Below are 26,916 nucleotides of genomic sequence, written 5' to 3' on the forward strand. Positions count from 1 at the left end.
TGTAACAAGTGTCATTCTCTTCTCCTCAGCTTATCCTGTCCTCTGGACTACTTGGCATTGATAGTTCACAGCTTAAAATTCTAGTCTATTAGGATGGAAAGCCAGGAAGTGAAAAATTAACTTTGTCTGCCTAAAAATGTATGGAGAGTAAAAGTCAGTGAACATGGTATTTTCTACTTGGTCAGGCTAACAGGCTTGCTATTTCACTTTTGTTAAAAAACATTTCAAGGTTGTATAAAAGATATAATATCACATTTTCCTTTTAATGTAACTTCTTTACACAGATATGACTTTAAACACATATATTTAATCCTATCCACTTTTGATGTAACATAGTCTAGTTTTTCAAACATATGAAAGCTCCTGAAGCTCCATGTGTGGTGCTGCACATCTATACTGTCAGTACCCGGGAGGTCGAGGCAAGGGGACTGCTGTGAGTTCAAGGCCAGCCTGAGCCACAGAGGAAGGCCCTGACTTGGAAAACCAAAAAGTGATCTGTCTTTCCAGGTGTAATGGTACATACCGTAACCCAAGCAGTCAGGAAGCAGTATGGTCAAAAGTTTGAGGCTAACCTTGGCTGCAGCAGCAAGTAGGAAGTTAGCTTGGGCTACCTAGTGAGGTCTTGTCTCAAGAAACAATTACATGTAAATTATGTATATGGTTTTTATACCACAGTGACTGCTTGTAAATAAAAAACAAGTAATTCAGTATGGGGGTGCTTAATTCTGCATTATTATAAATAGATGCATTCTTTTCAAAGCTATGTCTACCATACTCTCTTTCTTGATGGAATCACTTATTTGTGCGCTACAGACAATGGCTTGGATACTATAGCACCATCTGCATTTCTTAAAAAAGTAAGTAACTGTCTATGCCGCTGTGCTGACATTTTAAGCCACTGAAGTTACCAGGTCTCTGTCCTGCGCTTAGTTAGAAGTGGTGTCACTCCCTCTCCTCCCACTCATTTGCAGAGCACTGACCTCAGACACTTCTTACCCCATTCTTCATCTCTCTCCTGGGTCCATACTACCCCCAACTCGAAAGTGGGGTCTACAAAGACCCGCCACTAAGATCTGTTAGAACCTCTTCTTACATTCTTTTTCTTCTTAAACTTAAGAAAGTGAACTACAGTAGCACTTACAATTCACAAGTAACTATATGCAAAGGGAGGTCAGTGAGCAAAAATTTTTAGGTCAATATTCTAGAGACACTTCTGCTATAGTATGTAAATCAATAATAAGAACAAAATGAAAATAAATATTATTTTTGTATTTTTATTCTTTGAGATTTTATATGTCCATGTATTTTAATCATGTTCACTTCCTACCCCCTCCAGCACTCCTAGACCCCCCAACACATTCTCCACAAGAAATATTGTTCTTAAATGAAAATATAGTTTCTCTAAGGAAAAGTTTTAACAGAATTGCCAGCGAGTATAAACTATGGTGGAGTGAAACTTTATACGTTTCTGAGAGGTCAATTGGAGTAGATATCACCTGTCTCTCCAGATCTGCTCTCATCCAACAGGAGATTTCAGAAAAGGCAGTCTAAAGACATACTGAAGCTAACCCATTGTCCTGGAAATTTCAGTGGCAGCTTCTTCTTTTTAATTTTTATTCGTTTTTCCTTTACATGTGTCAGGCTTTTGCCTGCATGTATACAAGTGTACCACGTGTGTGCAGTCCCCATGGAGTTCAGAAGAGGCACCAGATCCCAGGGAAATGTAACCACAGGTGCTTGTGAGCCACCCAGTGGGTGCTGGGAACTGAACCCGGATCCTTTCCAAGAGCAGCAAGCGCTCTTGACTGCTGAGCCAGCTCTCCAGTTCGTTTCTTAGGTCTAAAAGTAAATGCTTCTACTCTTCAGCTTTATATATTACAAATATGTAACTGAGATAAATATTTTAATAAAATGTTGTCTCAGTTAGTTCCGCTGCCGTTTCCAGTGGTAACTGTATTGTCCCATCACGTTTGTGAATCATGTACATATGCTATCTGTTCGCACAACAGATAACATTGAAACAGCTCCCAGTGTTACTATGTATAAAGTCAGATGGTACGGCTTAAAATTCAAATTCTCTCTGCATAGGCAATTGCTAGAGTTCAGAGAGTAAGGCATTTTAGTCATTTTACCTAATATACCCTATTTTTTCCCTCTGCCTAACTTTACCACCCTTCTAAAAACCAGGTGATACAAAACTGCCAACCAGGTCATTTTTACCAGTACTTCTGAGAGATGCAACATTGAGCACAGACAATGATGGGGATTCTTTTTGGAGGTGTTAGAGTTTCTCATTACTAACTTGGTAGAAAGGCAGGTAGAAAGAAACACTTAGCATTGTTTTGTCAATTCTGAGTAGATTCTGAGGACAAGCGCAGGAGAGAAAAATCATTGATGGCACAATTTAGAAAGTGCCACATGTCTCAGCCCCCCTTTCCCCACCATAGGGGGATATCTGTTCTCACTTTGTGTCCTTGGATGTACCAGTGGAAGAAGGGAATGCCTGCAGTCATACTATGTGAATCTCTGTTTGGTGCTAGGACCCTGAATAAGCCAATGCCACGTGTAGTGTTCATAATTACCATGTCTTAAAGTAGAAAGGATGCCCTACCACCAAAAAAACAGCAGTGGTTCACGTTTATGCCATGCTTTGCGTCAAATGAACACTCACTCTGTCGTTCTGCACTTGGAACTAGCCATACAGGTTATGTATTTCCATTAATTTCCCCAGGTTAGTGATATTTTTACAAGAATCCCTTTGATGTCACAAGAGCATTTTTTTCCTTCAAATACACTTGCTACAGATTTTCAGCAAATACTAGCACAGAACATGGTACGTACCTCTACTTGTGTCTTAAGCTCATTGATGCTACGGAGGACCTGGTCGTAAGAGGGGGAGGGAGGGATGAGAACCGAGTGTGAGGGGCTAAGGTTCACTCTGGGGATGTCCGCAGAACCGCAGAAAACAGGTGCTGCTGGGTCATTCACATCCTTAAATGCAGCCAGTTCAGGAAGAGGGAATAAACACAAATACGCATATTTGCTTATTTCAGTTTAAATGTAAAAGGATAAACCAAAAATGTTTAAGTGGCTCCCTGCATGGGACTGCAGAAACAAAGAAGGGCTGGGCTGTCGGAGAGAGAAACTAGGTGTCTCCGTATAAAAGCTGTGTTGAAAACTTGACTTTTAAACCAGGTAAATGTTTTATATGATTATAAAACACTATTAAATTAAAATTTAAAACTAGTCCTTACTGGGTGAAATAAGATGTCACTAAAGGAAAAATATCCTGTAATTCCATTTGCATGAGGTACCAAGAATAATTGAATTCGCTTGAGATAGAAAGTGGAGTGTAGCTGCAAAGGATGGAGAAAGGGGGAGTGAGCAGTTGATGTTGGTGTGTGCGTTTGTATATCCAGTTCATAGAAATGGGAAGTCTACAGGTGGATAGTGATATCCATAACAATGAAATGATATATCACATAACAATGTCCTGCACCAACGCCACCAAATTGCACACTTGACGTAGTTACAGTGGTAAAATTTTATGTCAAAATATGGGTCAAATGAGAATGAAACGGTCATTTGGTTGTCCGCATCTAGTGAGATTACAGCCTAATAAAAAAGGCCTGAAAGTACATTTTAAGACTCTGTTTCCAAGAGTCTCATTGTTACTAGTAACCCTGGTGTTGCTATTCTGAAACTGGGTTTATATAGATATGTTAATCTAGTTAAGAGTCAAGTTCTTAGCTGCACATTTACCTAGTTATAAAGAGAAAAAAAAATTAAAGAAATCCGGTGAAATATTTTCCCAAGTCTCCAAAGAAAAAGAAATTCAAGTCTGTGCCTGTCTGCTTAGAAAACAAACTGAGGAACACTGACCAACTCAACAGGAGTGAGCACCTGAGTGATGAGATTATAGTCTCCAAATATCATCCTCCAAATGCACTCAGGCCTGGTTCCAGGTACAGGACTGAAGACATATGGACCAGAGCATACTGTCCTGCCTAAAACAATGAGGCACAGCCAAAAGACAGGAGACAACTTGATGAGCCAGTTGCCACCGGCCAGTGATGGAATAATCCATACATCAAAGGCAGTATAAATATGCTCAGTCCCATGATTCCTAGGTGATACCAAAGTGGGGCAGCCAGCCTTGGAAGACAGCAGAGCTATGCTATGTCCCGTTGCTCTGAAAGTAATGGGAAGGAAAAGGGCAAGCACCCATTCTGACTTCCCACATGAACCCTACCTCAAAGGAAGCCAATAGTTGATGGATTAAAGTTGCATTTCTTTTTCTTTCTCTTGTGCTTTTGGTGGGGTAGGAGTTTGTTTGTTTTGTTTAGCTTCAGACAGGCTATCTGTTTAGTTTGTAGCCCAGGCTATCCTCAGACTTGTGGCAGGCAGTGCTCCTGCCTCGACCTCCAAAGTTCTGAGATTACACACAGGTCCAGCGTGCCCAGCTACATTAGCTATGCTACATTTTTCTTTATGGATCTGTCCCAGCTATTTAATGAGGAAGTGGTGATACTATCTTGTAATCCTCAACTAAATACTGGACCTAGATTATTGCTGTCACTAACTTGTGAGCCCTCAGCCCTAACAGAGAAGCCACACACAGCACAGTTGTGGTTTCTCTGGAGGAAGAGTCAGTTTCCCTTGAAGGGTGTGGCTCCTATTACATAGACTGATCCAGTAGATGGTCACACGCCCAAGAACATGTGGGCAGCACAAACCGGACGAGGTGGGTTGAAAATGGAGAACATGAAGTTTGGCCAAGTGAGGAGGTAGGAGATGAGAAGAGTAGAGGGTAAATATGATCAAAATATATCATATGAAATTCTCAAAGAATTAATAAAAATATTTTGTTGTAAAAGAAATACATGATCAGAAATGGGTAAAAAGCTGATTTGAAACTTAATAATTGATAGGCCTGAACCACCTAACCCCACTATGTTTTATTTGTATTTTTCTTTTCTTCCTTTAAAGATCGTTTTTAAAAGATTTTATTTTTATTTATGATTTGTGAATTCACATGCATGCAATGCACATGGAGACCAGAAGAGGGCACTTAATCCCGTGGAGCTGGCCTTAGTGGCAGCTCTGAACTGCCTAGTGTAGAGGCTGGGATGAGAAGTGAGGTCCACTTCAAGAGTAACCCCATCTCTGACCCAGCCTTGGAACCATCGCTCCAGACCCCCTCAATATTTTTTAAAAAATTGGAACAAATTACAGATGTCCTTGCACCCTTGCTCAGGGGCCATGCTGATCTATATATTATTCCAGTGTTAGTGCCTGCTGATTAGTTGAGTTAGGTGCCTCACTGGTTCTTCCTAAACTTAAAATCAGAGAACGGAGCTGGGCGTGGTAGTGCACACCTTTGATCCCAGCACTCAGGGAGGCAGAGACAGGCGGATGGCTGTGAGTTCAAGGCTAGCCTGGTCTACAAAGTCCAGGACAGACAAAGCTACACAGAGAAAGCCTGTTTTGGAAAAAAAAAAAAAAAAAAAACTCACCCCCCAACATCACCAGCCTGCTTTCTGGTGGGACACAGAAAGCAAACATCTGAAACGCCAAACCTGAATCTGAACCAGCTTGTCTGTAATCCCAGTTCCCTGGAAATAGAGAGGTTGGCATGTCATATTAAATAACACATAAGTGTATGGTGAACAAAGACAGAACAGAACACCCATGACAGATTGCAAAGTAGAACTAAGACTCTGTAGACTAAATGAAACTGAAGCAATGTGTCCATCAAAACATGCACCTTTTGGCTGCTGATGGCACAGGAAAAGAACCATGGCTTGCTTTTGATAAATTTGTCTGAAAACTAGATATTTGGTAAATAATAATGAACTTTTTAGATTATAATGATGTTGTAGTCTGTTTTCTAAGAAAAATGAGACTGTATCTTATAGAAAGAGTAAAAGTGGGGCCTTCACAGGTTGAAATAGAGGAGCAACTGGGACTGAATTTAAAACAGTAAGTTTGGGAGGGCAGTAGCAGGGGTGAGACAAGTTTGGTCACAAGCATGTGCTGCTGAAACTATAGGATGGCTTCTGTTTTATTTTTCAAGAAAGGGTTTCTCTGTGTAGTCTGGGCTGTCCTAGACTCGCTTTGTAGACCAGGCTGGCCTCAAACTCACAGCAATCTGTCTTGCTCTGCCTCCCTAAGTGCTGGGATTAAAGGTGTGCACCACCATACCTAGCTTTCAAAATATTTTTTAAAACATTTTTATTCAGTGTTTAAATGGCCAGATGCTCACTTTTGCACATCTGTGCTATCGAGTCATCCTTCAAAAGATATTCTCTACTCATTTTTAATATAATATTTATCAATTCTTTGAAATTTTTAATATATGAACTCAATGTCTTTGGATCATATTCCTCCCCATCTCTTCCCATGACTCCTCTCTGATCAGCCTCCCCCAACCCTGGAGTTCACCCTAGCTTTGCCCTAGCCTTGCCCTAGTCTCATGTCCTCTCATTTTTTTCCACTTTTTTTAAAATATAAAAACTATTATAATTTTGTCTTGTGGGCATTTTTATTTCATCACTTTCACAGTTATTCTAATGTAGCTACCCTGTCCCACTCATCACTACTTCCCAGCACTGTTGCAGTGGTCATAGCCAGTGCATGAAGGCAGGAAAGAAAATAGGAGATACGCAAACTGGGAGGAAGACCTAAAATGGGCTTTGTTTGGGGATGGCATGATTGTACAAGAAATCAAAAAGAATTGGCCAAAACACTCTTGGACCTACAAGGCATGTATACCTGGGTTACAGAATACTATAAAGTCAGCCAGCAACAAACAAATGGAGTTTAAAATTAAGAATAATATTATTTACATTTTCACCCAAAGTTAAATACTTGTATAAAAGTTAACAAAGTAAATATAAAAATCCCTATATTATAAAAAAAAAAACTAAATAAAAGACATACCTATAACTACAGCTGCAGAGGATCTAACACTCTCTTCTGGCCCCCATGACTGCTACATCAGGTTGGCCCTGGAAACCTGACTCCAGAGATGAAGGAATGAAGAAAAGACAGACACACAGATAGGCATACAGAAAAGCTAGGATGAGAAGAGACTCACTCTCTGTGATGGAGTGGCACCAATGAGGCAGTAACCCAGAACCTCAGTGTGGCTGTGAGGAGTTAGCTAGTGTCACTAGGAGGTGTTGGTAGGGGAACCGTTTTGGACTGTAAACATGAGTAAGGAAAGACCGCAGTTGCCAGTTCCCAAGGGTCTGAGGCATTCATTTGCTTCTTACACATGCACATTCCTCTGCTCCGCACAGGCAGGTACCTGCACACGCTTGCACAAAATCTCCTGCAGGCACACACATACATGTAGCTTGCCTTTGCTGCTTTGTGGGTTATTTTTCTCACCCTTTATCCCCCTGGTTTTATGCCCTTTCACTAGATAGGAGAGAAAGAAGGATAAAGGAGAGAGAGAAAGGGAAAAATTCTTGAAACTAGTTTCTTTCTTGTTTCTTCTTTGGTTGTAGCTGATCTTTGCTACTTTGTGGGTTCTCCTTTAATCCCCCCACCGCCATCACTAGATAGGAGAGAAAGGGTAGAAAGTAGGGAGAAAGATAGAAATCAAAATCCTTGAATCTGATTTTATTTCTTTCTTGAGCATAACTACTGACAAACTGCAACCAACCCCCCTGAGTGACTAACAACAACCAACCCTACTCTTAGGGCCCTACTATTTATATACCCTCTGAAAAGTTCCCAAAATCTCAAACGTCACGCAATCACAGAAACAGCTGGCAAGACCACGATTCTGGTAGAGCACGAGGCAAAAAATACTCAGCTGCTTCGGACAGTCCAGATCATTCCCACAGCCCCTCACCTGGGGCTAAAGTGAAAACATATTCTTACAATATTTCTGTGTTTTTAAAGAAGAAACCAAAATTCCAAAATTCTCTCTACATTTTCCCCATTTTAAGCCATTAAATGTGTATTGAGAAATTATAAACAGAGACACTTTAACTAAACGCTTTTTGGGTCGTTGGCCAATGTTTTCAGAAGGTCTCTCCTGTTCAATTCTAATCTAAGTTTTGATGGTATCCATAGTTTTTCATTTCCTGTGTAAATATAAACAAAACCACATCCCCAATAAAAACTTTTGTGGACTTCCATTCTTATGTTAACACATCCTTATAGTACATAGACCAATTTAATTCCATGTCTTTTTCTGTAACCCAGTGTAGTGTCTCTTGGCCGCTGTTGTTCCTTTCTCATTGACAAATAAGAAAATTTAAAGTTAACAGAGCACTATTTAGTTTGTACCTCGAGGTCTTTATTCCTCTTTTTATTTTATAAGCATTTCTGTTAAGGTGTGATTAGACGTTTCCAAAACTTCTTGTCTTGTAGGACTGTTTAGTATACCTATAGTCTGGTTTATATTGTAATATGCAAAGAATTGTGTCATCTTACTAGAGATGTATGTGGAGGAATTGTCAGTCTTAATTTGTACCAGTATCCCCATAATAGACATTACTTCCAATAAATGTATAATTACAAAACCAGCCTGCTCAGAAGTCAAAGCAATTATCCATTGAAACCATGAATATGTAACAGTACAGTGTACAAACTTTAACACTCCAAATTTTGCAAAATGAAACACATCCATCTGACAGATTCATTTCTTTTGGTACCGCTAGGGCTCCATCCAGCAGATAATGGAGTTCATTTATGCAAAGAGCAAGTAGGACATATTCTTATAATTTTGTTGGCTTGTTGCAGGCTGATAGAAAATTTTTTCTTTAAACCTTTACTGTTAAAAATGGTGTTTTTTATGAAATGTTGAGGCTTCTAACACATTTCCTATTAATAATTGGTTAACTTTTTTCATTTCCTTGTGCCAATGGACCTGGTAAGCCTGTATGAAACTGAATATGGGTGATATACAATGTATAGTTTCTATTTCTGATTGCCTATTGCAGCTGTACAAATAACAAGGTTAATTCTGAATTCTCCAGAATAAATTCAGCGTTTCTATATGCAGAACAACTTTTCCTGCATATTGAGAGTCAGTAATTATATTAAGAGATTCAGGAATATGTAGTAATATCATACAGCTCTGATTTTTTAACTGAAGTATATGGGCTTTGAATTCCTTTGATCATTTTGTCTGACTTGTGGCCTGTCATTCTCAACTTACTTGCATCAGTATAGAATGTAGGTTCTTCAGGAACTAGCATTCCTTTACAACACATGGGAGAATCCAATTAGTTCTTTTTATAAACTAAAATGCATGTTTTTAGGATATTTATTATTAATTTCTCCCAAATAGTTGCTACAAGCTCTTTACCAGTCTTCATTGATTACCCATAATGACATCATTTCAGCTTTAGTATAAGGTAATATGTTTTCTGCTGGGTTCATTACTGACAGTTGACTTAGTCGTCTTCTCTACCTTTTATGATTAAATAAGACATTTTTTCTATGTTATCTCTTTAATTTTTTTACTTTTTTGTGTGCCTAGAAAATCCATTCCATAAATCTATCCTCCCTTTGCATAATGAGCCTAATAGAAGAATAAGTTGACAGCAAAATAACCAAAATACAAACAAATTTATTTGTGTGCCACATATGCATCTTATAGTCTCTGTTCTACCAGAGTTAACTCTCCGCTTTAGCCGTTAACCATGTTGGACTGTGGAAGTCCAAACCTTCTTGTAACATTTGAAACAAATAACTTAACTCTTGAGTAACTAATCCAATGGTAGACCATAGCCAATTAATATCTCCCACTAATGTTTGAAAATTAAAAGTTCGCAACTGATTTCTTCTGATCTATACCTTCTGTGGTTGAAGTTTTTATTGACTTACTTTATAACCCTAGTAGATAATAGAATCTCTTCTATGTAGTTTTTCAGGACCAATCTTTAACCCCCAGCATGGCAGAATTCTTTGTGTTTCCTTTAACATTTTCTCTAAAGTGTCTGTGTCACACAATCAACCAACAAAATATCATCCATGTAATGGTATATAATGGATTGAGGATATTTCTTACAAGTTCTTTCCAGCAGTTGTTGCACAAAATATTGACAGTAAGTTGGACTGTTTAACATTCCCAGTGGAGGAACTTTCCACTGATATCGTTTTACAGATTGAGCATTATTGTAAGTAGGTGTTATGAAAGCAAACCTTTCCATATCCTGTTCATGAAAGGGGATAGTGAAAAAGCAGTCTTTTAAATCAATTACGATCATGGGCCATGCCTTAGGTAATAGAGAAGGTAAAGGTTTGAGGCTGTAACAGACCCATTGGTTGAATTACTCTGTTCACTGCTCTTAAATTTGTTAGCATCCTCCATTTTCCTGATTTCTTTTTTATAACACAGAGGAATTTCATGGGCTGGTAGACTCTCCCGTATGTTGAGCCTTCAGTTGCCCTTTTAACCGGCTTTCTTAGTTAAGGGTCATTGCTTTAGCCACACAGGCTTGTCAGTCAACCATTTTAAGAATTAGGGTCGTTGGTATTTCAGCATCCCCTCCTCCCTTATAAATTTGGAAACTCGATCCCTGTTATGTCCTGTGCTTGGACAATTGGCACAGCCTGGGGTTGATTTTGATGACGTATATCAGTACCTTCCCCAGGAGCATCTACTACTTCACCCCTTATTTCATCATGGGCTGTCTCTGGGATTGCAGGACTATTAATCTTTTGTTATAAAAGATTCATTCAGCCATAGACTGAATAACTTTTTTTTGACCTTCTGATCCCACACATTTAACCCACTGCACACATTGTTTTAGCTAACTTTCAAATACCTAGAAACTTGGGTATAAACCTTTAGAAGTGGCCATTCTGAAGTCTAATATTTTTGTGAAATGATAGTTATATCATTTCCTATATCCACCAAACCTTCTATTTCAATACAATTTACTTGCAACTTTAATTTTGGCCTCTGATCATTAACAACTGTTTGCTAGTACACATATTTTTCAGACCTTCCAAACCTTCCTGGTTTTTTGTTTGTTTGTTTGGTTGGTTGGTTGGTTTGGTTTGGTTTTTTGGTTTTGTTTTGTTTTGGTTTTTTACTAAAGTAACTTTTCCTTTGATGTAGAGAAACAGCAGCTGAGCAATTTCTCTTTTTTACATAGGCCATAATTTCAATCTCTCCTTTTAAATCTGCGTCTATAATTCTCAGATGCACAATTAATCCTTTGGAAGTCGATCCACTCCTCCCCACAGCATGGGGAGGCAGATCAATTTTATTAGGTGTGAAGAAGTGGGTCAGTGCCATTGGCTGGGGGCTTACGGTACTGAAATGCCTCATTGACATGGAGAGGCCTTCCAGGAATCGCAGGTGCTTTCTGAACAGGTTCCCCCAGGAGAAAGGGAGTTGGAGCTATAATTTCCCTAAGGACTATGTGACATTCCTCAGGTAGAAGGTGTGGGGGTTCAGGCTCCCCAGACCAGGCAGAGAAGAGGGAGCCCTGCCAACAGAAGAGTCCTCCATTTCACTGAGCTCAGGGCTTTTCTGCAATGGCAGACTGTGACCTTAGCAGCAGGGTTTCCCAACAGTCCCTGAGGACAAACTCCAGTAACTGTTTTATAACATTGAATCTGGGGGGGATAGAGTAAATGTGGCCAAATCTAGAGCCACAGTGCCTGCAGTAGTGTGCATTAAATCCCCAGTGCTGCAGCGAGGTTTTTCAGTCTGCTTGTCATTCCTCGGCGGAAACAGATTCTACTTTTTGCTGCAGGGCCTCGATTTAGGCTCCCAATGCCATTTCCCAACAGCAAGAAATCACCTTGAATATCTGTTTTGTATCCATGCTCATTGGTACAAGGACAACCCTTGCCACATCGCCTATACATGCCTGGAAGTCTAGGCCTTCTTTTTGGTTTATATTTAGAAAAATCATTGCCCTTAAAGATGCCTTCTTCACAGTTTTATTGTAAATGATCAAATTTCCCACAATTAAAGCGCTGACATTTTGAGATCTGAGACTTTTAGCAGTTTGGTCACAGTCTCTTTGTAAATGACCATATTTTCGGAAATCAAGGCCCCAGGCATGTTGATATTGGAGAACTCTGGCTGTGGCTTGGCCTATGATATTAGTGTGGTACAGTTGTATCCCTTATCTGCTTGTCCATAGGTGCCGCTCATGCTTCTGGAAACTCCACATTTGTGCCATGGCAGCATGCTCTCCCTAAAAACCTAATGAATAAATACAATTTTTTAAATTAACAATTCTCACTGACATTTTACCAAATAACTTGAAAATATCACTACATGAAAGCCTATATGTGGCTGTTTCTATCATTTCTATATATAATTGTATAAATTGGAAAAAATTGAGTTGTCCCTCAGTAGATGGCTGGAAAAATATACCACGTAACATCCAAACTGGGATGTTATTCACATGTGAGCTATCAGGCCACAAAAAAACATGTAAGGACTCCCTGCGAACACGTGAGGACTCCCTGTGAACATGTAAGGACTCCCTGCAAACATGGCAGACTATGGGCTAATGCTGTGTGAGCCCATGAAGAGGAGAATCAAAACTGGAAAAAAATAGACCTTATCCCATAGAAAGTTAGAAAGAACAGAAATCCAAAAAGGAAGACACCAGAAAGGATCAGAAAACACACATGACATAGAGAAGTAAGTGGAACACAGCCTTGACCGTGAAGATCGCTAGCAGTAGCAAGGGAAGCTGCCTCGCAGGGTAAGCCAGATGAAGATGGCAGTCAGGACAAGCCCACAGCCCTCCCCAGCCTGTCGCAGCTGCAGACGGTAGGGAGGCAGCTTTCCCCTGGCGATGAGTTAGCAGCAGAGTATTCCCATTTTGTCACACTGTTTCAGGGTGCAGCATCTGTGCACCACCTTGAGAGAGAATTGATTGCTGAAAATGAACTACCATGAGGGCCTAGGATCAGGGAACAACCACAAGGGGAGGAGTTTAGGTTGAACACTGACTGGCAAAGGGTACCGGTGACAGGAGACCGGGACTCTTCATGATCAGGAACAGATCTCATCACATGAAAATTACTCTGAAATCTGATGATTCTGAGCCAGAGCAAGTTCTAGAACCATCTCCCTATCACTTACTGCTGTAGCACCCACAGTTCCGAAGGATGATCTGCACTGTTGCATTCCTCCAACAGGGTGAGAATACTCAAGAGGTCTTGGAAGGAGACAGGTAGATCCTCCTGTGCTACCACAGTATTTTGCTTGCTTCCCACGTTCCCAATGCATGCGGAGGCACACCTCCCCAGGTTAAACATGAGTGATCCCAGCAGGTACAATCTAGGTCTTGGGATGGGGAGGGAATCTGACCAGTCCACAAAATGCAAAGCTAAGGTGTCTAGCAGAGACCCATGGTTCACAAATAAGGAAAATTAGCACTGAAGTTGTGTAGAGACGAGACGCTTGTTCAGTGTGGACAAGTGGATTTGGCATAGACTCTAAGAGAGAGAGGAGTCCAGTCGTACAAGTGGCCTTGCCTCTCTATACATCTGACTGATGTACTCCAATTTTTGAGTACCCAGAATGATACTCCAACATTTCATCTTTTTTTTTTTTCAACTGTGACTGCTGCTTTATATTTTACTTTTATTTAGCAGGGCTTTTTCTCTCTTTCTTTTTTTTTTTTTTAGTTGAAAATAGATTTATTCCTATAAAATATTCTGATTGTGATTTACCCTCCCTCAACTTCTCCCAGGTTCTCCGCATCTCCCCACCCTCCCAAATCCACACCCTTTCTTGCTTCTCTCTCTCATTAGAAAACAGGTATATATAAAATAAAAACAAACTGGAATAGGACAAAACAAACAGGAAAGAAAGGGCTAAAGGAAAAGCACAAGAAACACATATAGACACAGAGACACACAATTACACATACATAAATCCCATAAACACAAAATCAGAAACCATAACAAAGACCTGTAAGGTAGAAAAATGCCCAGGCAAAGCATTACGAGACACAAGACCTCCAATAATGCCATGGTGTTCGTTTTGTGTTGCCTCCTGCTGCTGGGCATGAGGCTGCCCTTCGGTGAGGTTTGTATATGCACTGGAAATCCATCGGATAAGACTAATTTCTCCGTTTTGAGACGCTGTCAATTGGAGCTAGCTTCTGGGCTCGGGATGGAGTCTTGTGTCCACTTCCCTTCTCAGAACTAGAACCGTGTTTGGCTTAAACATGTTCAAGCTCTGTGCACACTGCCACAGTTTCTGTGAGTTGGTGTGTGCATCACTTCCTTCGTGTCTACAAGGCCTTGTTTCCCTGCTGTCTTCTGTTCCCACTGGTGCTTAGAATCTCTGCCTCCTCTTCTTCAGAGTTCCCTGAGCCCTGAGGATGGGGATTTGATGGAAATATACCATTCAAGACTGAGCATCCCAAGGTCTCTCCCTCTCTGTACATTGTCCAGTTGTGGGTCTCCATATTTATTCCCACCTCCTGCAGGAAGAAGCTTCTCTGATGGTGGCTGAGTAAGATACCGATCCATGTCAGTATTGTTAGTTGTTTTGCTGTTACATTCTTTAGCCGAACAGTAAGTATTTTGTTTTCTCCTAATGCTTGTCCTATCTAGTCTCAGGTTCTTGGCCACCCAAACAGGGTTGGGCATGGTTCCACCTCATGGAATGGGCTTTAATCCAATTAGGTAGTGGCTGGTTACTCCCAGCACATTTGTATCGCTGTTGCAGCAGCAGATCTGCTGGCAGGTCACCTTTGGAGATCAAAGGCTTTGTAGCTAGCTTGGTGTTTCCCTTGCTTTGGTACTGTACCTTCCAGCAACCAATATCCTAGGTTGCTTGGGTATTTCCATGGGCCCCTTTGGCCAACAACTCAATTAGATGTAATGCATTCTCAGCACTGGAGGTTTCACTTGGTGGCAAGGGATGTCAAATTGGGGCTTTGTCTCTCCTGTTATTTGGTTCTTCCATTTAGATTTCTTTCATATGTGTATATATTTGAAGGCGATTCTTCTTCTGTATTAGGCTTCCATACAACCCCTCAAATGGCCTTTAGTTTTAGTTGTACTTTCCCATATTATCCTCCCCCTGTTGCATTCGATCCTCCTATTCCAGGTTCCCCCCATCCATCTATATTATCTACTGTATTCCCCTTCCTAGGGAGATGTATCTGACCTTACTCTAAAAATAGCCTCCGTTGTTATATGGATTGTACCCACTTACCAAGCACTGAACACCTAAGATCCACATATAAGGGAGTATACACATACTATTTGTCTTTCAGGGTTTGGGTTATCTCACAGGTTGATTTTTTTCTATGTTCATCTCTTTACCTGAAAATCTCATGATTTCATTTGTTAATAGCTGAGTAATGTTCCGTTATATAAGATGTACCCCTTATCCATTCATCTACTGAAGGACATCTAGATTATTTCTCATTTCTGGATGCAATGAATAGAGCAGCAATAAACATGGCTGAGCAAGTGTCTCTCTTATAGGATGTAGAGTCCTTTGGTTATGTGCCCAAGAGTGGTACAGCTGGACCTCAAGGTAGATTGATTCTTGGCTTCCTGAGGAACCTCCACACCAATTTCTATAGTTGTCCTACAAGTTTTCCCTCCACCAGCAATGGATGAGTGTTCCCCTTACTCCGAATCCTCGCCAGCATGAGCTGTCATTTGTCTTATTGATCTTAGCCATTCTCACTGGTATAAGACGAAATATCAAAGTAGAATTGATTTGAATTTCTCTGATGAAATAAAAATAGTGAACAGTCCTATAGGTGTTATGTTATTTTCTGCTTTTATTATTACCCTTTGCATAGTCATCCAATTTTGTTTATACATAGTCCTCATTTGGGGACAACACTTATATTTTATTTGGTTCATATTTACTTTTGTACTGTGTGTTCCTTCCTTGCCCCTGCCCCTACATTCGATCCTCCTATTCCAGGTTCCCCCCATCCATCTATATTATCTACTGTATTCCCCTTCCTAGGGAGATACAGACTCCTAGGGAGTCCTACACATACACACACATTTAGCCATATGTTGGCTTTACCTTGCTAGATTTTTTTTAATACTCTCTCATTGTTAATCTCTTATTCCACTTCTTAGAGGTATATAATTTTGTTTTTGAATTTTTTATTATGGAAAACATTTACTTGCATTTCCTTTTCTTTTTCTTTTTTCTAACATCTTGCTCTTTTTTCTTTTTCTAGATAGCTTTATTTTCCACACTGCTTCTTTCTCCTTTCTTCTATGTAGCTTTGCTTCTCCTCCATTTCTTCCTTACCCTGTCTCTTTTCCTCTCGGTGCCATTCATTTGCTACTTCCATGCTTACCCTCGAGAGTTCTTGACTTCACCTTCCAAAATTTACCACTTTCAGTTTTATGGTCATGCATTAATGCACTATAACTGATTTCCAGGTTGTTTGTGCATCTTCTGTGGTTTGATTTACTGTTAGTGGGAATACTCGCAGTTGAGCCTTCAGAAGTAGGAGAAGGAAGAAATAATCATCAGGCTGTCAACTGGACAAACCCTGGAATCACCTGAGAGAGGGGGCCTCAGGACATGTGGGGATTGACTAGCTCGTTGCTGTGGAGGGAACCATTTGACTTTGGCTGAGACTAGTCCCCAGCAGGGGGTCCTGGATGGTAGAAAATGGAAATAGTGAACTAAGCACTAACATGCTCTTTCCTTCTTGACTATGACCAGCTGCTCTAAGCTCCTGCCACTTTGATTTATCTCCAGGATGGTCTGCATGTCAATAACAGGTTCCTCCCTTACCCTGCTGTTGACAGAGTATTCTGTCACAGCAACAGAAATAGAAACTAAGAAAGTATTCAGATCAATAGATGCAATAATAAAAACATGGAAACATGAGAAAGCAAGGCAAAGGATCCCAAAGATCCTAACTCTTCATCTACCAAATTCAAAGACGATGAAATGAGTAAAATGCCAAATGAAGAGTTCAAACATGTTCTGTTAAAAAAAAAGTGTTAAATGACCTAAAAACAAGCAGGTAAACTAAGTCCAGGACTGAAGAAGAAAGTCAACACCATAGAATAAAAAGACAACAGAATGATAAGAAAGCAATATGAAATAAAAATTGAGCAAAAGAAAATGATATTTTGAGGAAAAAGTAGAAATCTTAAAATGAAAAACTCAATGAATTAAATATATAGTGAAAAAAGCATCCTCTATACACTTAACCAAGAAGAAGAAAGAATATTTGGGATGGAAGACCAAGCTAATGAATTACATTTAAATACCAGTAAAGAAAAATAAATAAACAAACACATAAATAACCATAACATTCCAAGAGCTCTAAGTTCAATCAAGAAGCCAAACCATGGCTCAGCAAGTAAAGGTACTTGTTGCAAGCCTGAGCTGGAGCCCAGTCCCACACAGTAAAAGGGAAGAACTGACTCCTGCAAATTTTGCTCTGATCTTCACATGTATACTGTGATGTGAATGTATGGGCACATACACTCAATAAATAAATATAATAAAATTGTTTTGTAAGTGAAACCCAAGAAGCTATGAGACACAAGGAGCCAAGATAAATGGTAAAGACGTAGAAAATTTGCTCAGTGAAATTATAGCAGAAATTCCCCAACTATAAAGAAAAACATTCAAAAACAAGAAGCATTTAGAACCCTGCTGGCATAACTAGAAGAGTTTTGCCACAGTTCATAGTCAAGGTGTCAAAAATACAAAGCAAAGAAATAAATTTGAAGGCTATAACTGTTTGAAAAAAGAAGCTTAAAGCAAAAAAACACTAACTTTTCTACAATGGCAGACAATCAATAATATCATAAGCAATCTTCAATGCTAAAAAGAAAAAGGACTGATATATTTCTTGTGAAAGTAAATATCTTGCAATCAAGATTATTATATCTGTAACCAGTATCTTTTAAGCAGGGAATGGTAGCGGCACACACCTTTAATCCCAGAACTCTGGAGGCAGAGTTCTGAGTTTGAGGACAGCTTGGTTTACATAACAAGTCCCATGCCAGTAAGAGCTACCTAGAGAGACCCTGACTCAAAAAGTATTTTTTAATTAAAATTTTTAAATATCTTTTTAAATCGACAGAAAAAATAGGATATTTCAAGAAAAACACAAACTAAAGCCAGGCATAGTAGCGAGTGTCTGTAATCCCAGCACTCAGGGAGGCAGAGGCAAGCAGATCTCTGTGAGTTTGAGCCCAGACTGGTGTACAAAGCAAGTCCAGGACAGTCAAGGCTACACAAAGAAACCCTGTCTTGAAAAACCAAAAAAAGGGAAAGAAAAGAAAAGAAAAGCATAATCTAAGGGACCTCATAAACAACGAGCTAACAGAAGATTCCTCAGTGAATACCACAGAGCAAGAAAGAAAAAAGTAAATTCCATGAGAGAAATAGAGAGCAAAGGAAAGTTAGGAAGACTCTTAACATGCCTGAAAGAGTAATCCAGCGAACACCTGATCTAAAAGGGAGGAACATAGATCAAACAATAGCAGGTGGAGCTCTTGCATTTGAGGCTAGCTTAAACTAGAAAATGGTTCCAGGACAGCCAAGGCCACATAGTGAAACCTTTTCTAAAAAAAAAAAAAAAAAAAAAAAAAAAGGAGGAGGAAGAGGAAAAGGATTAGAGGAGAGGAAGAGAAAAAGAAGAAGAAATAAAAAGAAAAATGTAGTTTAGAACTTAAAAAAACACATATCTCAGGAAAATGACCTATTTACATATATATGTTCACAGGCACTAGAAAGGGAGCCATAAAGGGGAAGGAAAAGATCTTCCTGGAGGAGAGTATAGAAAGGGCAATTAAATACATGTAAAAACAGGAAAGCAAATCAGAAAGGGGCATTCATGGAAGGCAGGAGAAGAAAGGGAACTAGCTGGAGGTGCGGAAGGGAGATGAGAGGCTAATGAGGGAAGAGAATGAATAATAACAGAGCATAATGACACACGTGTGAAGATGCTATGATGAAACCCAACTTTGAATGCTAGACCAAAGCAGTAATTAAAAAAATAAAGTCCAAATCAAACGCAAAAAGAAAATGAGGTATTTCTCAGTCTGCAAAAGCATCATCACCAGGTGACATCTTAGTAATGACAGTCTCCACCGAGGACCTGTCTGTCCTGAGAGCAAGGAGCATAAGCCAAAAATCACTGGAAGGAAGAAAAGTAATGCTCTTAGCTATTAAATAGCAGTGAAGATGGGGAACTTGGCAGCCAAACAAGTGAGGGTTTGGGGAGTCAAGTTGCTAATGTCAGTGTTAAGATGTCCCTCTAAAGGCCAAAGAAGTTGGGGCATTTAAAGATGAATGAAAATAAAAAAAGCTATGAAATGACGTATCAGTTACAGACTTGTCTGTTCAAAAATTTCTCTTATGCAAAATCAGTAATGAAGTCCTGTTTCAGAATATTTTATGTTGCCATAGTTATTTGAAAATTTCAGGTAAAACCACATTAAGTTATTTTTGATGGAAGAACCTAAAATACACATTAGTAAGTGAAAGAAGTCAATGTGAAAAGGCTGGATTCTCTTCTGTTCAAATTATGTGACACTCAGGAAATCATCGCACTGTGCACATGAGTGTAGCAGTGCTTTCCAGGACTTTGGGGACTAAATAGTAAGAACATGTAGGAGGTCAGAGTGTTTTGCTAGACATAAAACTATTCTGTATAATACTTTGATAATAGATTTATTGGGGCTGGAGAGATGGCTCAACATTAACAACACTTGATGCCTTTGCAAGACTCAGGTGTAGTTCCTAGCACCCAAATTGTAGCTCACAACTGTCCATAACTCTAGGTCCAGGGTCTGGTATCCAAGGGCACCAGGCACACACACACACACACACACACACACACACACACACACACATGCAGGCAAAATACACATAAAATAAAATTTTAAAAATATGTTCAATATTATTTTTAAAATAATGGTTATATGTTTGTCCAAACCTAACCAATGTCTACCACTAAGGATAAACTGACTTATGTGGGTGAAGTGGGTATCACTGAAAGCAACTGAGGCTTTCTTGCCTCAGGTGAGCATAACTTGGGTTGTCAGAATCTGAGGTGATTAACAGCCACCAAAGCCACTCCAAGCCAGTATATATTTGGTCTTTTCTCCCCCAAACTTGAAGAATGAATGTAATAGGTAACAGGAGGCTGAATTTTAGAGAGGCGTTCTCTCTAAGTTAATTAATGTGAGAGAACAAAAAGGTGAGGTTAAGAGAAAAGAAGCAAACAGAGTTCCTAGGAATTGATGAGCCCTTTGTTTGTTTGTGTTTGATTTAGATATGTAGTGAGAATTTTGGAATTTTGGTTTCTTTAAAAAACACAGAAGTAGCCAAGCAGTGGTGGTGTATATCTGTAATCCCAGAACTCTAGAGGCAGAGACTCGGATCTCTGTGAATTTGAGACCAGCCTAAACTACAGAGTGAGTTCCAAGACAGTCAGGGCTACAGAGTGAAATCCTGTCTCATGTATTATAAGAATATGTTTTTGTTTTAATCCCAGTTGTGGAGATATGGGGCTGCTTCACAGCAGCTGACTATGATTTGCCTCATGCTCCAGCAGAGGCATGATTTTGCCAACTGCAGATAGTTTCTGTGATTGCATGACATTTTGAATTCTGGGACTTTTCAAAGGATATATAAGTGCTAGAACCTTAAGAGGTATGGGGGATTGATTGTTGGTTGCTATTGGTCATGGTTTGTTTAGTAGTCATATGCAAAGAAGAAGCAACAACAAAAAGAAATCAGATATCCTGAAGGCAAAGATCAAACTTTACCCGAGGATCTCAACACCCTTAATCATCAGGAAGAAGTCTAACAATGACATTGCCCCCTTTCTGACCCCTTACATTATTCAAAGGTATCTTTCCTTTCCTTTATATTCTTTTTTTCTCTCATATCTAGGGTTGGGGTTTGAAAGGGGAAAAGGAGTGGAGAAGGGTGGAAGAAAAAAGAACCCACAAAGTAGTAAAAGACCAGTTACAAGTGGTTCCCAGACATGGGGCTAAGCAGAATCAGAAATTTGATTTCAAATGCCATGGAGAAAATGGCACAGGACATAGGGATAGATAATTTTTTTTTCAAGACACCAGCAAAAAAGGTTATTGCAGCTGATACTGTTGGGATATCCCCCACTTTGCTCCCAGAGAAGATTTTCTAATTTTTCTTTTTCTTTTTTTTTTCTTTCGTATATTCTGTTTCAAAACAGGTTGGGAGAATGGCTGAGCAACTGGAAAAAGTTGCAGGTGGAGGTGGAAGCACAGGGGAGCTGAGGAGCCCCAGAAAAGGGAAAACAAAAAGACTCAGTCCTGGTGACTAAGCAATAGAGCAAGAGTTTCTCGTGGGAGGGAAGAGGGAAAGAAACTGCACCAGAGGATGGTCAGGTCAGAGAAAAGATGAAAAAGTGGGAGGACAGTCTGATGAAACAGCCCATTTTGAGATAAAGGTGCTGCCAGAGTGGAAGGAGGGGTAACCAAGGGTTATGAGATCACCATCATCAGCTTGCTAATGGTGAGGAACACAATTATGATGACATCAGATGGTGGCCTATGAAAAATTATAGATTTAAGGCATTTTAAAGAGGCTATGATTTTATATGGGATACACTCACTTTATGTGAAACAAATTCTAAATAACTGGGCTATCAAAGTAGAATTATTCCCCAATACTGGAAGGGGTTGGTGGCCACTGTAGTAGATACCATTCTACAATTATAATGGTTAACATGGTAAAGAGAAGCAGCTGCAGATACTGAACAGTGAAATAGATCGAGGGGATCAATTGCTAGGCAAAGAGTAGTACTTTGATAGACAAGAGCAGAATCAATTTGATGACACTACTATAGAACAATGTTGCTTCATGGCTTTAAAGGCTTGGGACAACGTTGAGGACCCCAGGAAAAGGTCTACGTCATTTACAAAGAATATACAAGGCTCTGGAGAAGCTGATTTTTTTTTTTTTTTTTTTACAAAGATTAGTCTCAGCTGTGAACAAAGCCGTATTAGACCCTGGTGCAAGGCAGGTGTTGATAAAAACCCTGTGTGTGAAAATGCAAATACTGACTATAAAACTGTTATTAAACCATTAAAGGTACAGGCTGTGCCTGGCCTGTGGTTGAGTGGATAAGGGATATGACTGATATCAGTTCTAACACATATCATTCTACTAAGATAGGTCAAGCTATAGCTAGAGTTGTCTGATATCAAAATGCCTGGTGCTTCAATTTTGGGAAATGTGGTCATTTACAAGGAGACTGTGACCAAGCCACTAAAGGTCTCAGATCTCAAAATGTTCAGTGCTTTAATTATGGGACATTTGGTCATTTCCAACCAAATTATGAACAAGGCATTTCTAAGGGTAATGGGTTTTTTTTTTTTTCTTCTTAAATATAAAAACCAGAAAAAAGGCCCAGGCTTCCAGAGGTGGGCAGGCAATGTGCCAAGGGTTTCCACTGGACCAATGGAGGTAGGTCTAAGAGACATATCCAAGGCAATTTCTTACCATGGGAAAACAGGCTTAGGGTTCCAGAGCAAAAAGTACATGCTATTTGCCTCTTGGCAGCCAGGAAATAACAAACAGGCAAAAAGTCTTGAACTAAGTGGTTCAGATTGAATGAATGCTACTGCAGGCAGTGCAGCTCTAGCCTTGGCCACAGATAAACATTTCACACTATCACCAAAACTCCGATGGTATAAACTAACTACTGCAGTGTATGGTCCTTTGTCAGCAGGTACAATAGGAATGATTGGGGAGGAGTCCATGAGGAGTCCCTCATGGGGAGGAGTGGACTGACTTTCCAAGGATTTATTGTGCACCCAAAAATCATAGGTGAGGATTTCAAAGGACAAACTAAAATTATGGCCTATGTAAAAAGAGAAATGCAATTTAACAAAGGTGAAAGAACTGCTCAGCTGCTACTGTTTCCCTACTTCAAAGGCAAATCCACTTCAGTAGAAAACACAGGAGGGTTGGGAAAATCTGAAAAACATGTGTTCTAGCAAACAGTTGTTAATGGTCAGTGGCCAAAATTAAAGTTAGAAGTAAATTGTATTGAAATAGAAGGTTTGGTGAAAAAAGGAGCTCATGTAACTATCATTTCACAATAATCTTGGAATTCAGAATGGCCACCTCAAAAGGCTTATACTCAAGTTTCTAGGAATTTCAAAGTTATCTCAGATAAAAGAAAGTATGCAGTGGGTTAAATGTGTGGGATCAGAAGGTCAAAAAAAAAAAAGGTAAAGCCTTCTATGGCTGAATGAATCTTTTATAACAGTAGGGTACTCAGATTAATAGTCCTGCAATCCCAGAGACAGCCCATGATGAAATAAGGAATGACGTAGTAGATGCTCCTGGGCAAGGTATTGATATACGTCATCAAAATCAACCCCAGGCTGTGCGTTGTCCAAACACAGGACATAGCAGAGATTACGTTTCCAAATTTTTAAGGGGGTAGGGGATGCTGAATATAGCAACAGCTCTACTCTTAAAATGGTTGACTGACAAGCCTGTGTGGCTGGAGCAATGGCCCTTAACTAAGAAAAAATTACAGGTACTGGAGCAGCTGGTACAAGGGCAGTTCTAGGCTCAACATATAGATGAGTCTACAAGCCTATGGAATTCTCCTGTAGATATTATAAAAAAGAAATCATAAAAACGGAGGATGTTAACAGATTTAAGAGCAGTGAATAGAGTAATTTAACCAATGAGTCTTTTACAACTTGAAATTCCCTTACCTTCTTTATTGCCTATGGCATGGCCCATGATCATAACTGGTTAAAAGGATTGCTTTTTTTTTTTACTATAGGTAGGTTTGCTTTCACAGTACCTACCTATAATAATAGTCAACCTATAAAAAGATATCAGTGGAAAGTTCTTCCACATGGAAATGTTAAACAGTCCAACTTAATGTCAGCATTTTGTGCAACAACCACTAGACAATTTCTTCAATCAGTTATTTACCATTACATGATGATATTTTGTTGGCTGATTCTGACACAGACAGAGAAAATGTTTGAGGAAACACAAAGAATTCTGCCATGCTGGAGGTTACAGATAGCTCCTGAGAAACTATAGAGAGGAAATTCTATTATTTGCTTGGGTTATAAAATAAGTCAATAAAAAATTAACTACAAAAGGTACATATCAGAAAAAAATCAGTTTCAAACTCTTAATGAATTTCAAAATTTAATGGGAGGTGTTAATTGGCTACGACCTACCACTGGATTAATTATTCAAAAGTTAAGTAATTAATTTCAAATGTGAAAAGGAGGTTTGGACTTACACAGTCCAAGATGGTTCACAGTTGAAGCAGAAAAAGAGTTAATTCTGGTAGGAAGGCTGCAAGATCCATATGTGGATTGCACAGATCCCAAATTTTTGGTATTTTGGTTATTTTACCTTCAACTCATTCTCCTATTGGGCTCATTATGGGAAGGGAAGATAGTATTATGGAATGGATTTTCTTAGCACAAAAACGAAATAAAAAATTTAAAACTTACACAGAAGAAGCTTCTAATTTAATCATAAAGGGTAAAATAAAACTATATCAATTGTCAGTAACAAACCCATCAGAATTCATAGTACCTTATATTAATGCTGAGATGCTGTCATTATGGATAATGAAGACTGGTGAAGAGCTTGTAGTGACTTTTGAGAAATTAACAATAAATATCCCAAAAGCAAGTATCTTTAGTTTATAAAAAGAACTAATTTTTGTAAAGGAATGCCAGTTCCTGAAGAACCTACATTCTATACTGATGAAAATAAGTTGAGAATGACAGGCCACAAGTCAGACAAAATGATCAAAGGAATTCAAAGCCCATATACTTCAGCTAAAAAAAAAAAAAAAAAAAAAAAAAATCAGAGCTGCATGCAATTCTTACAGTATTGTTAGATTTTTTTCTGAATTTCTTAATTACTGATTTTCAATATGCAATGTGTTTTGCATATAGAAAAGCTGGATTTCTTCCTGATAATTCAGAATTAACTTGTTATTTATGCAACTGCAACAGGCAATCAGAAATAGAAACTATCCATTATATATTACCCATATTCAGATTCATACAGGCTTACTAGGTACATTTGCACAAGGAAATAAATAAACTGACCAATTCTTAATAGAAAATGTATTAGAAGCCTCAAATTTTCATGAAAACACCTTGTTAACAGTAGAAGTTTAAAGAAAAAATTTTCTGTCACTTGACAAAAAGCCAAAGAAATTATAAGAAAATGTCCTACTTATTCTTTATATAACCAAACTCCATTACCCACCGGAAATAACCATAGGGGTACCAAAAAATGAAATCTGTCAGATGTGTTTCATTTTGCAGAATTTTAAAAACTAGAGTTTGTACACAATGCCATTGACACAGAAGAAAGGAAATGTAGTGAGAATTTTGGAATTTTGTTTTTTTTTTAAAAAACACAAACATTATATGAATATTTTTCTTTTAATCCCAGGTTTGGGTGCAGGGCTTCTTCACAGCAGCTGACTATGATTTGTCCAGTGCTCTAGCAGGGCATGATTTTGCCAGCTGCAGCTAGTTTCTGTGATTGTGTGATGTTTGGAATTTTGGAACTTTTTAGAAGGTAGATAAATGCTAGAGCCCCAATAGGTTAGGTGGGTTGTTGTTGTTTGATGGTGGGTATTGTTTGCTGCTCTTTGCTGTTGATCACTGTTGGTCGTGTTTTGTTAGTCATGCACAAGGAAACAACAAGAAGAAATTAGATGTCCTGATGGCAAAGATCAAAAACTTGCCCCAAGGAGCTGGACACCTGTAATCAGCAGGAAGTGGTCTGCTGATAACATTGCCCCCTTTCCAACTTCTCCCCTTTTCTGTCAGATCGAGTGTTAGGGGGTTGAACTGGTGGAGAAGGGTGGAAGAAAGAAGAACCCACAAAATAGAAAAGACACAGGCTAGTCAGTCTGGTTGACCCCCACACAAGATGTCCGTGTGCCTCTTCATCCCAGGAATCTGGAGTGGAATTTTGGTCATACCTTCATATGTATCTTCCAGGAAGCTGGGCAAAAAGAGAAAAATAACAAGAAACCAGTCAAGGAATTAAGGTCCACAGTACTAACGGCATTTCTGCTCTTCAGCCAGATCAGAAGACATTTCCAGCTTCTATTCAAGGACAAGAAGTGAGCTCCCTGCACCTAAAACTGGCTGACAGTTTCTATCCTGTTCACATCATCAGTGTAAACTGGACTCTGGCCTATCATCTATAACAAATGTTCCACTCTGTGTAGGCTGTTGATAGTAAAAGAGACTGCTGTGTGGCAACAAGGGAGCAGCCAGGAAGCTGTTCCTTACAGTGAACATGAAATGTCTCCAAAAGTAAAGTCTCTGTTTAGAATGATTAAATAAATCATTGAAAGAAAATCACCCAATCCTCATTGATACATTGGTGGGACTCTGTCTCCCCTTGTTTGTTTTTCTGTTTTGCAAGACTAGGACAATTTGTGGCTCAGTTGATTCCTTATAAAAGTGAGATGTGCCCTTGACAATACTGTTTCACTAATACAAACGAAGTTGTTGTTCTATTTCATTTCTATACAGGTGGAATACAATAAAAGTCAAAGTAACAGCACAATGTCTACAGTGAAGAGTCAGGTGACTGATGTAAAAAATACTATGTTGAGAAACATGGACACAGTTTTAGAAAGAGAGACAGAAGCACTGAGTATCATTACTGAAGGAGCAGGTGGTCCCCAGGCAACTGTAAGTAACCTGTGTGCAATCTGACCTCCAGGAAACAGAGGCACAGCATTGCTGCCCTGGAGATAGCCCACTCTATGTGAAAACACACAAGGCTGTTGTGAGATAACACTTTGTAACCAAAGAGAAGGAAAGGGAAGTGTAATAGAAATATTAAAGAATAATTTCACTGGACACAGTGGTGCACACCTGTAATGCCAGCACCCAGGGAGTCAGAGGCAGGCAGATCTC

At 39.3% G+C, this 26,916-nt stretch overlaps 1 protein-coding gene across 4 annotated transcripts in view; it reads left to right on the plus strand.

Annotated features, from left to right (window-relative positions):
• The window catches only part of LOC132653204 (uncharacterized), a 48,710-nt gene that overhangs the window by 12,350 nt on the left and 9,444 nt on the right, over positions 1-26,916 (plus strand). For all 4 annotated transcript variants that reach the window (XM_060380997.1, XM_060380998.1, XM_060380996.1 and 1 more), the window contains exons 3-5: positions 761-857; positions 2,732-2,833; positions 26,527-26,688. In XM_060380997.1, the coding sequence (XP_060236980.1) occupies positions 761-857; positions 2,732-2,833; positions 26,527-26,688 (361 nt within the window). The remainder of the gene's footprint in view (positions 1-760; positions 858-2,731; positions 2,834-26,526; positions 26,689-26,916) is intronic.

The sequence above is a fragment of the Meriones unguiculatus genome, chromosome 3 (genome assembly GCF_030254825.1).
Source record: "Meriones unguiculatus strain TT.TT164.6M chromosome 3, Bangor_MerUng_6.1, whole genome shotgun sequence".
NCBI lineage: Eukaryota > Metazoa > Chordata > Mammalia > Rodentia > Muridae > Meriones > Meriones unguiculatus.